The sequence below is a fragment of the Trachurus japonicus genome, chromosome 9, assembly GCF_045865225.1.
Source record: "Trachurus japonicus isolate A0001 chromosome 9, Traja_1.0".
Taxonomy (NCBI): domain Eukaryota; kingdom Metazoa; phylum Chordata; class Actinopteri; order Carangiformes; family Carangidae; genus Trachurus; species Trachurus japonicus.
Window position 1 is genome coordinate 29,300,895 of NC_140915.1, and position 13,966 is coordinate 29,314,860.

The 13,966-nt window shown below is 39.5% G+C and overlaps 3 protein-coding genes across 3 annotated transcripts in view; 1 reads left to right on the forward strand and 2 right to left on the reverse strand.

The window, feature by feature from the left end:
• The window catches only part of LOC146981729 (uncharacterized), a 30,299-nt gene extending 29,046 nt beyond the window's left edge, over positions 1 to 1,253 (reverse strand). Inside the window, exon 1 of the mRNA XM_085787222.1 lies at positions 1,139 to 1,253. Coding sequence (XP_085643348.1) covers positions 1,139 to 1,169 — 31 coding nt within the window. The 5' untranslated portion in view covers positions 1,170 to 1,253. The remainder of the gene's footprint in view (positions 1 to 1,138) is intronic.
• Positions 1,254 to 5,907: 4,654 nt separating this feature from the next.
• Positions 5,908 to 12,641, reverse strand: LOC146981731 (E3 ubiquitin-protein ligase NEURL3-like). The gene is made up of 6 exons (XM_085787224.1): positions 12,503 to 12,641; positions 12,361 to 12,412; positions 8,114 to 8,220; positions 6,688 to 7,188; positions 6,448 to 6,591; positions 5,908 to 6,321 (listed from the first exon to the last, which is right to left on the reverse strand). Exons 3-6 carry the CDS (start codon positions 8,142 to 8,144, stop codon positions 6,182 to 6,184), a joined length of 816 nt encoding a protein of 271 aa, XP_085643350.1. The 5' UTR covers positions 8,145 to 8,220; positions 12,361 to 12,412; positions 12,503 to 12,641; the 3' UTR covers positions 5,908 to 6,181.
• Positions 10,393 to 13,224, forward strand: nkx6-3 (NK6 homeobox 3). Its single transcript, XM_085787223.1, has 3 exons — positions 10,393 to 11,403; positions 11,937 to 12,106; positions 12,480 to 13,224. Exons 1-3 carry the CDS (start codon positions 10,989 to 10,991, stop codon positions 12,708 to 12,710), a joined length of 816 nt encoding a protein of 271 aa, XP_085643349.1. The 5' UTR covers positions 10,393 to 10,988; the 3' UTR covers positions 12,711 to 13,224.
• The last annotated feature ends 742 nt before the right edge of the window (positions 13,225 to 13,966 follow it).

The following is a 13,966-nucleotide window of genomic DNA, read 5'->3' on the forward strand; positions in this document are numbered from 1 at the left end:
TCAATCATATTTACCTATTTCAGTTAATTATTTTTTAGTTCAAACTTGGGGGCTATATCTACACAACAACAACAGCATACAATAACAAACAGGAAGGCAGACTAGATCATACTACAGCACTGAACTTATATTGTATCACAACTATAAAATTGTTAACAGTAACACTGAGAGTGACAGGTGCTCATTGTTATTTATTTCAAATGATTGTCTTTAAGTGATTATTTGTGGCATTTTAGTTTCTCTTGTGTTGCTGCTATTTTTAATGTTCCTATTTGACCAATGTTTTCTGTTATAATTGTGCTTGCCGTTTCAGTTCAGTTCAGTTTATTCGATCAGCATTTTACCCCCCCCCCCTTCTCCACAGGTAAAATTTACTAAATGTACACAAGTGCTTACTGTACATGTGATGAGGGGTGCTGATCGAAAAGGTGTAGGCTGAAGCCTAGGCTTATTATGCCTACCCTTTTTACCAAAACAAAAAAAGAGGTAAAGAGAGAGAAAAAACAAAAACAAAAAAACAACAATCAATCCAGAAACTATTTCAACAAGGCAACTTTTACATTAGAGTTTAAATCAAACGTTTATATAGCACTGCTGTCCAAGACAAATTTCCCGCAGGTTTATCCTGATCATACTTTCGCTTTTGAGGTGTCATCATTGAGACTCTGCAAGAGCAATATGTGACTTCTAAACTATAGTAGAACTGTTAACCTGCTACTGTATGAAAAGCATTCTACTCATACCTGCACGTTTCAAGTAAACCACAGCCTATGGTTTCTGTTCATCTCCTACACTTTACAGTATAAGTCATAAATTATGAAATCCCCTCCACTTCCTAATGCTAATCCTCTTCTTCATTTGCTAATCATCTGTTTTACTGTACTGATAATGACCGGAGTATGAAGAACCTGCCTCTGTTTTGAATCTCAATAATGATAACTGAGCGAGTGACACGGTTTTCACTGAAAGATGTATAACAAGGTAATAAAAGGTTAAAAAAAGAAGATATAAGGTAAACAAAAAAAAAGAAGTGTTGCATGCAAAATTTTGATTGACAGCATATCATATTGATAATTAAAGATGCATGTTAATTAACTAATTCTCTGTAAAGATGAAAGATAAAGGATGAATGTCTCACCTGAGTTCCTCATGTCCCTGTCCCTAACCATGTTGATGAGGAGTCCTGTATGTGTCTTTGTGTCTTCAGAGAAGATCTGTTCACTTCTGCACCTTGCTTCATTTGTCCTGAAGTGGGAGTGGCATGTGCAATTTCAAAACACAAACATCCCCATGCATCACATTTAGAGGAAGAGAGGCGGCCTTAAGGGAGGAGAAAAGCTTTGGTAAATTTCCTAAAGCAGGGTGGAGCCAAGACCTGAGGAGGAGTTTTAACTCCATCTCCTATGGAAGTCACATTTACAAGAAACTGGGCAAAGCGTAACATAAATCCATAAAACCAGCTGTAAAATGTGAGTCTCACTTCCGTGCAGACTATGTCAATAATAAACTGTCAGGGTCAAGGGTCAAACAGACACATGTGTATGTTTACATTCCTGTGTACAAAATTAAACTGATTAAAAATAAACATTACTGCATTTCTCTATGTGGTTGTGCCTACATAACTTATTACACTTTAGGGTTAGGGGTTACTGGAACTGGCTTACATATACCTGTTCACTGTGTCTGCATGTGTTTACTATATACTTTCTTTTTAGATGCCAAAAACTGACACTTTGTGCACAGTGACCAGATTTTGGATGTTTTCCTTCTCTCCTGAAGCATCTCTTTGTGAATATAATAATTGTGTAAATGGCAGTGAAATCCTGCCATCTAGTGGCCGGTGAGCAGGGTATAAAAAGAAGGAGACCATTGTCACCTGTAAGCTCCTCCTGTGTGTCTATGCGCTCACCTGTGCGCATCTCCATCATCTCTTCCTTTGTTCTCCTCTGGCTGGCCTTTTGTTTGGACCATGTTCGTGGCACTTTGTGGCACTTTGAGTGAGTTTCCTTGGAGAATTATTTACAATCTTTGTGTTGGTGCGGGTCTCCTCATAGTTTGGTATTGTTTTATTGTTATTAGGAGAAAGACATTAGAGATGGCACCCTCCATCCTGCATTAGCTCCCTTGGTTTGTGGAACAAAGTATGTCGATTTTGGGCTATTACTTTATTTTTTACGTCTTGTTTTATTTTTTGTTTTGGGTGATGCCGCTCACATTATATTTTAATATAATATTATATCTGTGTTGGAGAAAATTCTAAGTGAAGTGTTTAATGTGTTTAACTTTTTCTTCTTGTGATTTTTTTTTGTATATTTCTCTATTTCATAGTTTTCACGGTGCTACATTGAGGGCAATAAACTTATGCACCCGTATGGAGCTCTCCGCCTCCATTCTTTGGGAACCAAGGGTCCGCTACAAATTGTTTGCCATTTTTTCAAAGCCTCAGTACATTATTCTCTTAAGAAATGCAATGCAACATGACCTCATTTTACTTTAGCAGTAAGAAAGTCACCTGATTAGATTATTAAGGGACAGTGTGCAATTATCATATCATATCATGGAAAGTACCACTAAAGATATTGAATATCACTTCCCCGAATAACTCTGTGGAATGATAGAAGGTTCATACATGTCTGAGGGGTGAATCATGTAAAAGATGAGAGTCTACTCAAGTTTACTCAGTTGTAAATCGTCAGCCATGACCCATAATGTAAATCAGCTTTGTTTTTTTTTAAAGTATATTTTTTGGCTTTTCATGCCTTTATTCGATAGGACAGTTGAGAGTGTGACAGGAAATGGGAGGCAGAGATGGGGGGAATGACATGCAGGATAGGGCCGTCCGACGCGGGACTCGAACCGGGGCCGCCTGCAGCGAGGACTATAGCCTCAACACATGGGGCGGGTGCTCTACCAACTGAGCTAAACTCCGCCCCAGCTTTGTTTTTTAATTCACATTTTCATGTCACTGGGATTAAACCATCAGAAACAATGAGCATACCAGAGGTAAACAAGGACAACTACTTACCCCGGTCAAAGAACAAGAAGTTCACTGGACAGAACACTTTAAAGAGATCCTCAACCGAGATCCCCCAATACACTCATTAGAAATACAGGAAGCCTCAGAAGACCTAGACATCAGTACCAACTCACCAAACGCAGAACTCTTTAAAGCAGATACAGAAGTAGCTGCAAACATCCTCCTTTCACTGTACATCAACATCTGGATGGAAGGGAAGATACCAACTGATTGGACAAAAGGATCGTTGCAAAGAAAGGCACATTATCTGACTGCAACAACTGGAGGGGCATTACACTTCTTTCTGTTCCCAGAAGAATATTCAGCAAAATCATGTCGACAAAACATTTAGAAATGAACAAGCTGGTTTTATGAAAGGAAAGGGATGTGTTGACCAGATCTTCACTCTCAGAAACATCACTGAGCAGTGCAGTGAATGGTAACGACAGCTTTACATCAACTTCATTGATGGATGTTTTTGACAGCATCCATCGTGATAGTCTCTGGAAGATTATGAGAAGTTATGGCATCTTAAAACTTAAAAGCAAATCTGGAAATCAAGCCAATACAAAACTAAAATAAAACTCAGGATATACCAAAGCTGTATATTGTCGACACTACTGTACGGTGCAGAATGCTGGAAGACCACAGAAAGTGACATACACAAACTATCCACATTTCACACATCATGCCTGCGAAAAATCCTACATACATTCTGGCCCAAAACCATCTCAAACAATAAACATCTACAACATGTACAACATAATCACTAGTGGGTGTCCTTGTCCTCCATACACACCAGACACTGGTCATCATAAAGTGTTCATCTATGATCAGAAGAGAGGAATCTTTACTGCGAGGCTGACAACATCAACTCAAACACAATGACGTATAAATGGGTCGTTCATGTCCCTTTTTACACAACAGTTTAAGAGGAGCTTGGGACATAGGACGACACAGGTGAACGCATGGACAGCATAGAGGCAGTACACATATGAGTTGCACAGGTGGTCACATGGACAACATGGAGACAATACTAATAATACAGACAAAGTTCAGACTAAATGGGGCTGATCTTGTTGAGCTTATCAACTTCAGGTAAGGCGTAGCATTCAAGAGCAGGATGTTTTTGTGCAAATCAACCCCATTTAGTCTGAGCTTGTTGCAGAAAATACAAGTGGCGTTAAATCATTCAATCTTTTTAAAAAATGTTTTTCTTTTGCTGCATGTTGAATACTCTGCAAACAAGTAGCCTACATACCAACAAGAAAAGCAGGCTGTAAAGTAAACATGGTAGTAGTGGTGACGGTGAACCTACCCAGGAGGGAAATAGAGCATGTCTGCCTATAAATGTCTACCGTGGCCCACAGTAGCTGACTGAGGTCCACTGCTGTTAGTAGGTTGTGCTGTGTGCAATTGTTGCTCTCAACACACACAAATACATGAAGTATTTTCTCTTTAACAGTTAATGCTGAGAGTTGACATTGTGATTGTGAAAGATGTGTCTGTTTTCATGAAGACAGCTCATTCAAGTCCAGACTGACGCAACTGTCAACATCGAGTGAGGCAGGACATGGGGACACATTCAGTGTCAGAGAGAAATAATGTATGAAAAAAATGTAGTTTGATGCATAACCAAAACGTTAAGTAACCTAATAGAGCTGCTGCAGCTTGTCATGTAATGTGTAAACTCCATGAATGCATGTTGCAGATATGCAAACATGAGGGAGACCCACCACAAAAAATCTGCACAGTTCGTCAAACTGTAGGAGAGATCCAACATGTATATTTAAACCTTCATGTAGTAGAAAAACAAACATATGTGCACATGTGGAACTGTTTCACTTTTGCATTAAGTAAATAATTTACAAAAAGCTTTTGTGCTAATTTCATTTGGTTTCCAAGGTCAAACTGCAAGCACGTGACTGTACTGTGTTTAGTCTTTAGTCTTTAATCATTCACTTCACAGTGATAAGATTGTGAACAAGTCATAATGAAACTAGCTGATGTTGTACTTTCACATTTAATGAAGAAAGATAACATGCACTCTCAAAAAAAAAAAGGTCCGGAGGTAACCGATTTTGTATCCTTCAACTGAGACTGAATTATTCTAGACCTAATCAGAAAAAAATAAAATGGTCTTTTTGTCTAGCACTTTTCATTTAATAGATTTATTAACTGAAAGATTACAGTTTGTACGAGAACTGTGTATAAGCTTGTATTACAGGAACGATCAAACACATCGCATCACATGTGCCCATATCAGTGAGTATTAAAAGTTTGTAACGAAGGACACGAGTGTTGCTGGCTTTCTTGTTTGTACTTTCACATTTGAACATGTTTTACATGTTTGTGAACTGTCACAAGAACAAGGATCGGCAGCTGCAGGTTTAAACTCCTCTGATGTGTATCTGCAGTAGGGATCATTGCAGATATTGATATTTTATATCAATTGCTGCTCTTGCATTAATTTTCCAAATTACAAATCAACAAGATTGCATTTTCAAAATCTACTCAGTAACACCCTCTTATTTTAAGGTTTCATTCATGACCTTGTAACAGAACAGAAAACTAAACAATATCCGATGTTGAACAAATCAGTGAGTGGAACATGAATGGAAATTGTATTGTCATGTTCTTTCATGAATTATAATAATCTCATTTAATAAATCATGTTAAGGGATGAGTATCAACTTAATAAGTGAATAGATGTAGGAAGGAAGGAATTGAATTAGTAGAAAGTAGACTTGCGTGATGTTTACGGGGTTTATTTTCACAGACATTTTCATAATTAAACAATACAAAACATAATATTCATACAAACTTTAACTTTACAAAGATTACAAGATTTACAACCCTGAGAGGAAATATAATACAATATATTACATTATTTACATTTGAACATTATGGTAAGTGCAAAAAATATCACAGGTTGTCCTCATTAGCAGCACAATATTCACTTATCAAGGAAGAAAGAGTGAGAAAAGCAGCACTAGGTTTCAGGGAGGGACACTGTGGACGTACTCCAAGCTTTTCTGCACAGGAAGGTGCCATTCACAGCATTATATATTATTATATAGTATATATATATATTTTTTAACAGTCAGTCAATACGTTTCTGATGTGTTGGGGCTTAGGCACACGTCTGCCCTCCACTGATGGTGCTCACATCTCTTTTCGACACAGAGGGCAGGTACCAGACTCCACCAGGACTCTGAGGTAGCAGCTCTTACATAAACACCGGTGGCTACAAGGCAGAAGAACCATGTCGACCTCTTCATCCAAACACGCCACACAATGGGTTTCTATAATCAGAAGAGAGGAAATCTTTATTGCAGCTGACAACTCCAACACAAACACAATGATACCCTCCTCCTCTGTGGTCACAAATATGCAATTAGAACTAGTTTGATCAGAAGGATTCTTCTAACCTGCTGGGTTGCTCATGTCGAAACTGAAGACTGAGAGATCAGACATTGAACTGCTGAGGCTTTCAACATCAGTTGAGGTGAGGCGTCTACGTACAGGTGCAGGACAGGATCTTTTGGTGAAAACCCCCATCGTTTTCTGTGATCCTGCAGCAATGAAAAAGAGAGAGGTTAAATTATTTGATCTTTTTTTAAAGCAGTCGTTCAAACCAGTGCATCATTAGTTTATGTTAGTAAATTTACCCAGGAGGAAAATGGAGATTGTCTGTCCGTAGATGTCTATCATGGCCCACAGTGGCTGGCTGAGGTCCACTCCTTCTAGTACTTTGCGTTTCTCGTTGCTGGTTTGGACGTATATGCTGCCACCTCTTGAAACCCAGAACTTTAACTCTGAACCAGCTTGGCAGTAGTATTCAGGCACAGGAGCAGCCCAGTGCCCGGGTCGGTCAGTGAGGTTTGGGATGGCCAAACAAGGCAGAGGTAGGGATCTGGCTGAGGGCGGCACATTGGTGAAGCCCACACGCAGACCTCCTGTCCACCGCAATACATCTTTCTCCACTCTGAGATGAACCTTCTCGTGGATCTTCACGGGGCGGTTGCTGAACACCACGCCGTTCCTGAACGTGCCCTCTCTCCTCTCTGCGATGTGACAGCCCTCTCTCAGGGTGACTGCGCTTCCCACAGCCTTATTGTGGAAGGTCAGAGGGCCGAGGCACAATGAGCTGCAGGAGTGTGGCTCACCAGCTGCAAGAAAACAAAACCAAAACTGTGAATCTTGATGTTCAATCATATTTACATATTTCAGTGAATTCCTTTTCAGTTCAAACTTGGGGGCTATATCTACACAACAACAACAGCATACAATAACAAACAGGAAGGCAGAGATTAAACAACTAGATCATATGTTTTACTACAGCACTGAATTTATACTGTATCATGTATATCACAACTATACAATTCTAAACAGTAACACTGAGAGTGACAGGTGCTCATTGTTATTTATTTCAAATGATTGTCTTTAAGTGATTATTTGTGGCATTTTAGTTTCTCTTGTGTTGCTGCTATTTTTAATGTTCCTATTTGACCAATGTTTTCTGTTATAATTGTGCTTGCCGTTTATATAGCACTGCTGTCAAAGACAAATTTCCCACAGGTTTATCCTGATCCTGATCATACTTTCGCTTTTGAGGTGTCATAATTGAGACTATGCAAGAGCAATATGTGACTCATAAACTATAGTAGAACTGTTAACCTGCTACTGTATGAAAAGCATTCTACTCATACCTGCACGTTTCAAGTAAACCACAGCCTATGGTTTCTGTTCATCTCCTACACTTTAGAGTATAAAAAAGTAATAAATTATAAAATCCCCCCCACTTCCAAATGCTAATCCTCTTCTTCATTTGCTAATCATCTGTTTTAGTGTACTGATAATGACCGGAGTATGAAGAACCTGCCTCTGTTTTCTATCTCAATAATGATAACTCAGAGAGTGACACGGTTTTCGCAAGTATAACAAGGTAATAAAAGGTTTAAAAAGAAGATATAAGGTAAAAAAGATTTGTTGCATGCAAAATTTTGATTGACAGCATATCATATTGATAATTAAAGCTGTGTGTTAATAAACTAATTCTCTGTAAAGATGAAAGATAAAGGATGAATGTCTCACCTGAGTTCCTCATGTCCCTGTCCCTAACCATGTTGACGAAGAGTCCTGTAAGTGTCTTTGTGTCTTCAGAGACGATGTGTTCACTTCTGCACCTTGCTTCATTTGTCCTGAAGTGGGAGTGTTAGCTTGGTTTTAAACATGTGGCATGTGCAATTTCAAAACACAAACATCCCCATGCATCACATTTAGAGGAAGAGAGGCGGCCTTAAGGGAGGAGCAAAGCTTTGGTAAATTTCCTAAAGCAGGGTGGAGCCAAGACCTGAGGAGGAGATTTAACTCCATCTTCTCCTATGGAAGTCACATTTACAAGAAACTGGGCATAGTGTAACATAAATCCATAAAACCAGCTGTAAAATGTGAGTCTCACTTCCGTGCAGACTATGTCAATAATAAACTGTCAGGGTCAAGGGTCAAACAGACACATGTGTATGTTTACATTCCTGTGTACAAAATTAAACTGATTAAAAATAAACATTACTTACTGTATTTCAGACAATGTATAAGAAATGCCCTCAGCTTTAATCACATTTCTGTATGTGGTTGAACCTACATTTTATACTAGTAACTTATTACACTTTAGGGTTGGGGTTACTGGAACTGGCTTATACCTGTTCACTGTGTCTGCATGTGTTTACTATATCATTTCTTTTTAGATGCCAAAAACTGACACTTTGTGCACAGTGACCAGATTTTGGATGTTTTCCTTCTCTCCTGAAATAATTATTTGCCATTTTTTCAAAGCCTCAGTACATTATTCTCTTAAGAAATGCAATGCAACATGAGCTCATAGCAGTAAGAAAGTCACCTGATTGTCAACATATCATGGAAAGTACCAAAGATATTGCATATCACTTCCCCGAATAACTCTGTGGAATGATAGAAGGTTCATACATGTCTGAGGGGTGAATCATGTAAATCATGAGAGTTTACTCAAGTTTACTCAGTTATAAATCGTGATGCCATGACCCATAATGTAAATACGCTTTGTTGCCCTCTACAGGACACAAGTGCTCATTCTGGCCACATGCAGCTCTGATCATGTGACAGGATGAGGACATGAATAGAAACCTAAGGTGACATCATCTCTTGGAAAGTTACTGACAAACCCATGATTTTTCCCAGGATATTCCAGCGTGGAAGACACAGCTGACCACACTTACATTTCAAAGCATGCATACAATGCCCACTCAGGCAGTGTATGTGTTCTACCACATGTTACATCATACATGAATGGTGATTTATATACATGTATTGGATAAAGAATTGTATTTTTTTCCCTTGTTTGTTTGTTGCTTTTTGCGTTTACTTTTTTTCATATAAGAATAAAATAGTATCCTACAGCCTGTGCTTCACAAACATGCCAGTTTGTAAATTAGCAAAGTGCAGTAGATAGAGCACCTTGTTAATTATAGCACATGTTCAACAGGTCTGAAAACAAACTACGATTAAAAATGTAAAACTGAAAGTATTTGATGTGCAGCATGAAGAAACCTGTCAACACCTTTAGGCAGTTAATACAGACACAATGAAGCAGAACAACCACAACTTCTCTGGAAAAGATACATAAATATTCAAATAATGCAAATGCTTCCATGCTACACATGACGACAATGTTCCTAATAGCAATTATACACTCCATGTATTAGTTGTAAATGTTACTCTTACATATTAATTGTGATCATTTATTTTTTCAATCAGTAGGCTATTGTTTAATTTGGACAGATATTTTAAATTCTAAAACTGTAAAATAAAACGTTTATGTTGTCTTAATAGGCTACTTATCATCATATCTTTTTAAAAACAAAACCAATGCTAGTTCAATACACATTTACAACACCGTCATATTACAAGGTACTTCTAATCTTACAATGGTAATGTCGGAAGTGCTTTATTACCATTTTGGATCTATGAGATATAACAGAGATCAAAGGACTGTTTATTATCTGTACTCTTTATATCACCAGGGCTCAGATAAGGTTTGATTGAGGATGGTGCTTTGACTGAACACTATACATATGTATTTCCAAAAGCACAACCATAACCACTTAAAATCCTCATAGACTGTTTATCAATGAACTGAATGATACAGTCTTTTAACTAATCCTCCATAAACTGGTGCATAAATGCAGATTTTTATTTTGGTTGGATTATGTTATTTTACATACAATAAAAAAAATATATATATTATTTCACATTTTCATGTCACTGGGATTAAACCAGAGACAGAGCAACCCTCCTCCTCCTCCTCCTCCTCCTCCTCCTCTGTGTACTCCAGCTGCCTCAGCTCCACCACACTTGGTCAGACATGGCAGGCCATCAAAAAATCAACTTGTTCCCACTCCACCTGTTCAAAAAACTATTAATCTGCTGCCTTCCAATAAAAGGCTTGGCTCTCAGCGACGAGCCAATAGGACAGCATTAAAGCAGTGAGACCCAGGCCAATCCCTGGCTGCATTCTAATGTGGCCTATCTTTATCAAGGTGCCACTCCATTTCCACATACTGCTTATTTATGATTTCTGAGGGGAGAGCCGCCAGGAGGCAAATGTCTTTAGGAGCAAACTAACATCTGTGTCCGGAGGGCTGAACCAAAACTTCAGCTATGGAGCTATCACACACCACCTTGTGGCTGAGAAGAGGTGAAAGGCGACAGTGAAGCGTTAAACTGCTGCTACAGATGTGGTAGCAACTCTGGCATACACCAGAGACAAAACTGCCATTACTGCGCTTAATTATTTGTATATCTGGTGCGTGGTGCCAGATCCAGACATCACTTGTGGGTGAGAGAACTTCTCGCGGGCCCATCAGAGGTTCTTTCCTGCCTGGATCTTACTGGATGTCTGACTGAGACCTGGAGGCAGAGTTACAAACTTCACATGGATCCAAACATCCAGGGGTCTTTCCTGTTCAACAACAGCCTCAACCAGTTCCCCTCGGACCTCAAGGCGCCGATGTGCCAGTACTCGGTGCCAAACTCCTTCTACAAGCTCAACCCGGGCCTGAACAGCCATCTGCAGCCAGGGACGCCTCACGGCATCAGCGACATCCTGAGCCGCTCCATGGTGGGGGTGGGCTCCACGGGCACCACCACCCTGCTGTCGGGATACTCAACCATGGGGGGGTTCGGCCCCTCCGTCACCAGCACGTCCATGTACTATAACCGAGACTACAACTCCTCGCTGGGCGGCTTCTCCAAGCCGGGCGCTGAGTGCCCCACGAAGGCTCGGGGAGTGAGCTGCTGGGCTGAGAGCAGCTGTGACTGGAGAGGAGGGAGGCAGCAGTGCACCAACAGTGAGTGTGAGCGCTGCAGACCAGGCTCAGCATCCAGCCCATCACTACATCACAACTCCCCAGTGTCTGCCTCACTTTTAGATTTGACCTTTGTATTTGACTGAATAACAGTCATGTTGCACTTGATGACAAATCAGTGTTTTAATAGCTTTAAGTCATTATAGCTAAGGTTTATTAAAGACGTTGAATCTAAAACAAAAAACAGCTGCTAAATGAATTGTGTCAAACATGCAGTCAAATATATTTATTAAATGTCACTTTTAGTTGTGCATTTTCTGTGTTTATCATGTTTATTAATATAGATAATACAGCACATGATATTTAGCTCTAATAATATTCAATCCATTCAGTCTAACACAGCTTATGAGCTGCAAATTCAGTTTGTGACTGTAGAATAAAAATGTCACACTATGTCTAAATTAAAAAAAAAAAAAAAAAAAAAACTTTTGACACTCCTTTTTTCCTGTGGTAAATCTTCAAGTGTATGAAAGCTGTTTTATGTTTTTAATGTTTTCTGCTTTGATATTGTTTAGGTAGTGGTCCTCTTGGAGAAATGTCCGGCAGGAAGAAACACACCAGACCAACATTTAGCGGACATCAGATATTTGCTCTGGAGAAAACATTTGAACAGACCAAATACTTGGCCGGGCCTGAGAGAGCGAGACTGGCTTATTCTCTGGGGATGACTGAATCACAAGTCAAGGTAAATTTTATGGCATTTTTGACTTTTTTAATTATTATTATTAATTAATTAATTTATGTTCATGCTGTTTTTGTTGTACCTTATGATTTTCTGTGCAGGAAAGCCTTGTATCTGCTATGTCATGTTTAGGAAGGTATTAAAAAATGTGAGTTTATTTTGCCCATTTAATTGGTCTACTTAATCTACTTAGAAGTGGAGTAGAAAAGACAAACTTCTCATCCTAATTATAAGGAGGTCAACAGCAGGTCACTCACCATCACTCAGAAACGGGGTCATAGATCATCTCAGTTTGCAGCCTCTATGCACCTGATACACGGGACATTTCTCATCAGTCACTGACAGTGAAAGCAAAACTGTGTTGTGTTGTGTTCAGGTGTGGTTTCAGAACCGACGTACCAAGTGGAGGAAGAAGAGCGCCTCGGAGCCCAGCTCCACGCAGGCCAGCCACGCGGGGCAGGGCGGGGAGGCCTCCGAGAACGAGGTGGAGGACGAGGAGTACAACAAGCCCCTGGACCCGGACTCAGACGACGACAAGATCCGACTGCTGCTGCGCAAACACCGCAGGGCTTTCTCCGTCCTGCGCCTCGGGCCGCACCACGTCTGATAACACGCCGCGTGGGAGTTTAGCCTTCAAAGCTACGCGGGAACACGACGCCACTCAACACACACACACACACACACACACACGCGCGCGCGCGCGCGCACACACGCTTCTCGGCAGACCTGCATGATTAAATGAAATTATTTAAGTTTAATCAACGAGCAGTCACGCATGTTCAGAAGAGGTCAAATGTGCTCGTCCAACTGAAGAGCAGCAACGTGTTCAGGCTGAGAACAGGCAGAAAAAAAAAAGCTAAAAAAAAAAAAAAAAAAAGTTGTTTACTTTTGTAAGTTACAAATGATCTCTGGCCTGTTAAATGTTACACTGATATGTGGAGGATTGTGTCATACAGTACACTTCATTTTGTAAAAACACAAGAAAATGACGTGAAAAAAACTGCATGATGATATTGATAACAGTGATAAATTATAAAAAAGAGAGTGACCTGATATTGTTCACGTGCCCTCTTTTTGAACAGCTGAAGTCATTTGTGATTATTTTGTGCTTATTTTGAATTTCAAAATAAAACTGAAATATGGAATAACTTAATGCAACTCTTCTAGTTTATTAATTTACCCATTGCGCCTTGATGGACAAATGTGGCAAATATCCATTGGCCTCACTATCACAAATTAAGAAAATACATTTACAGCAAAATCAAAGATAATGCCATCTTAAGTAATTTTAGGTCATATTTAAATTTGATTTTAAATAATATTATTTCACATTCTTGCTGTATAATTCATATAGGTGTAGCCTATGTGCTAAAACAGGCTGGGCTGCTGTTATTATCTATTACAATATTCCTCATTGGGTTCAGCCAGAGTGACTGATATAATATCAGTCGCTAAATGAAAATGTTGGGGGGAAAAAATGTCACATTTAATTGTTTATCAATCAGTTTAAATTTTTACTTTTAAGTGCAAATTCAAACTTAAACATTCATCGTATGGCTGCACTGCCTCAACTTCTGCCTGTGTATTTGCTGCCAAGTGACAGTTTAAATGAAAATGGACAAAAGCTGAGGACAGGTGCAAAGGTCAAAGGCCAAATCTTGCATCATTTACCAGTGCGGTATGGCTTAATTGAAGACAATGACCCCCACAATCCACTCCAACATAAAATCAATAGCAGCAGAGCAGCTCATTTACCACTTGGCTCTGAGTTCAGACTCCATCTGGTTCAGGCAGCTGACATCAGGCCAGATGAGTGTGTTTAAGAAACATCCAAGGAATGCTGCGGTGACAATGAAGATAATT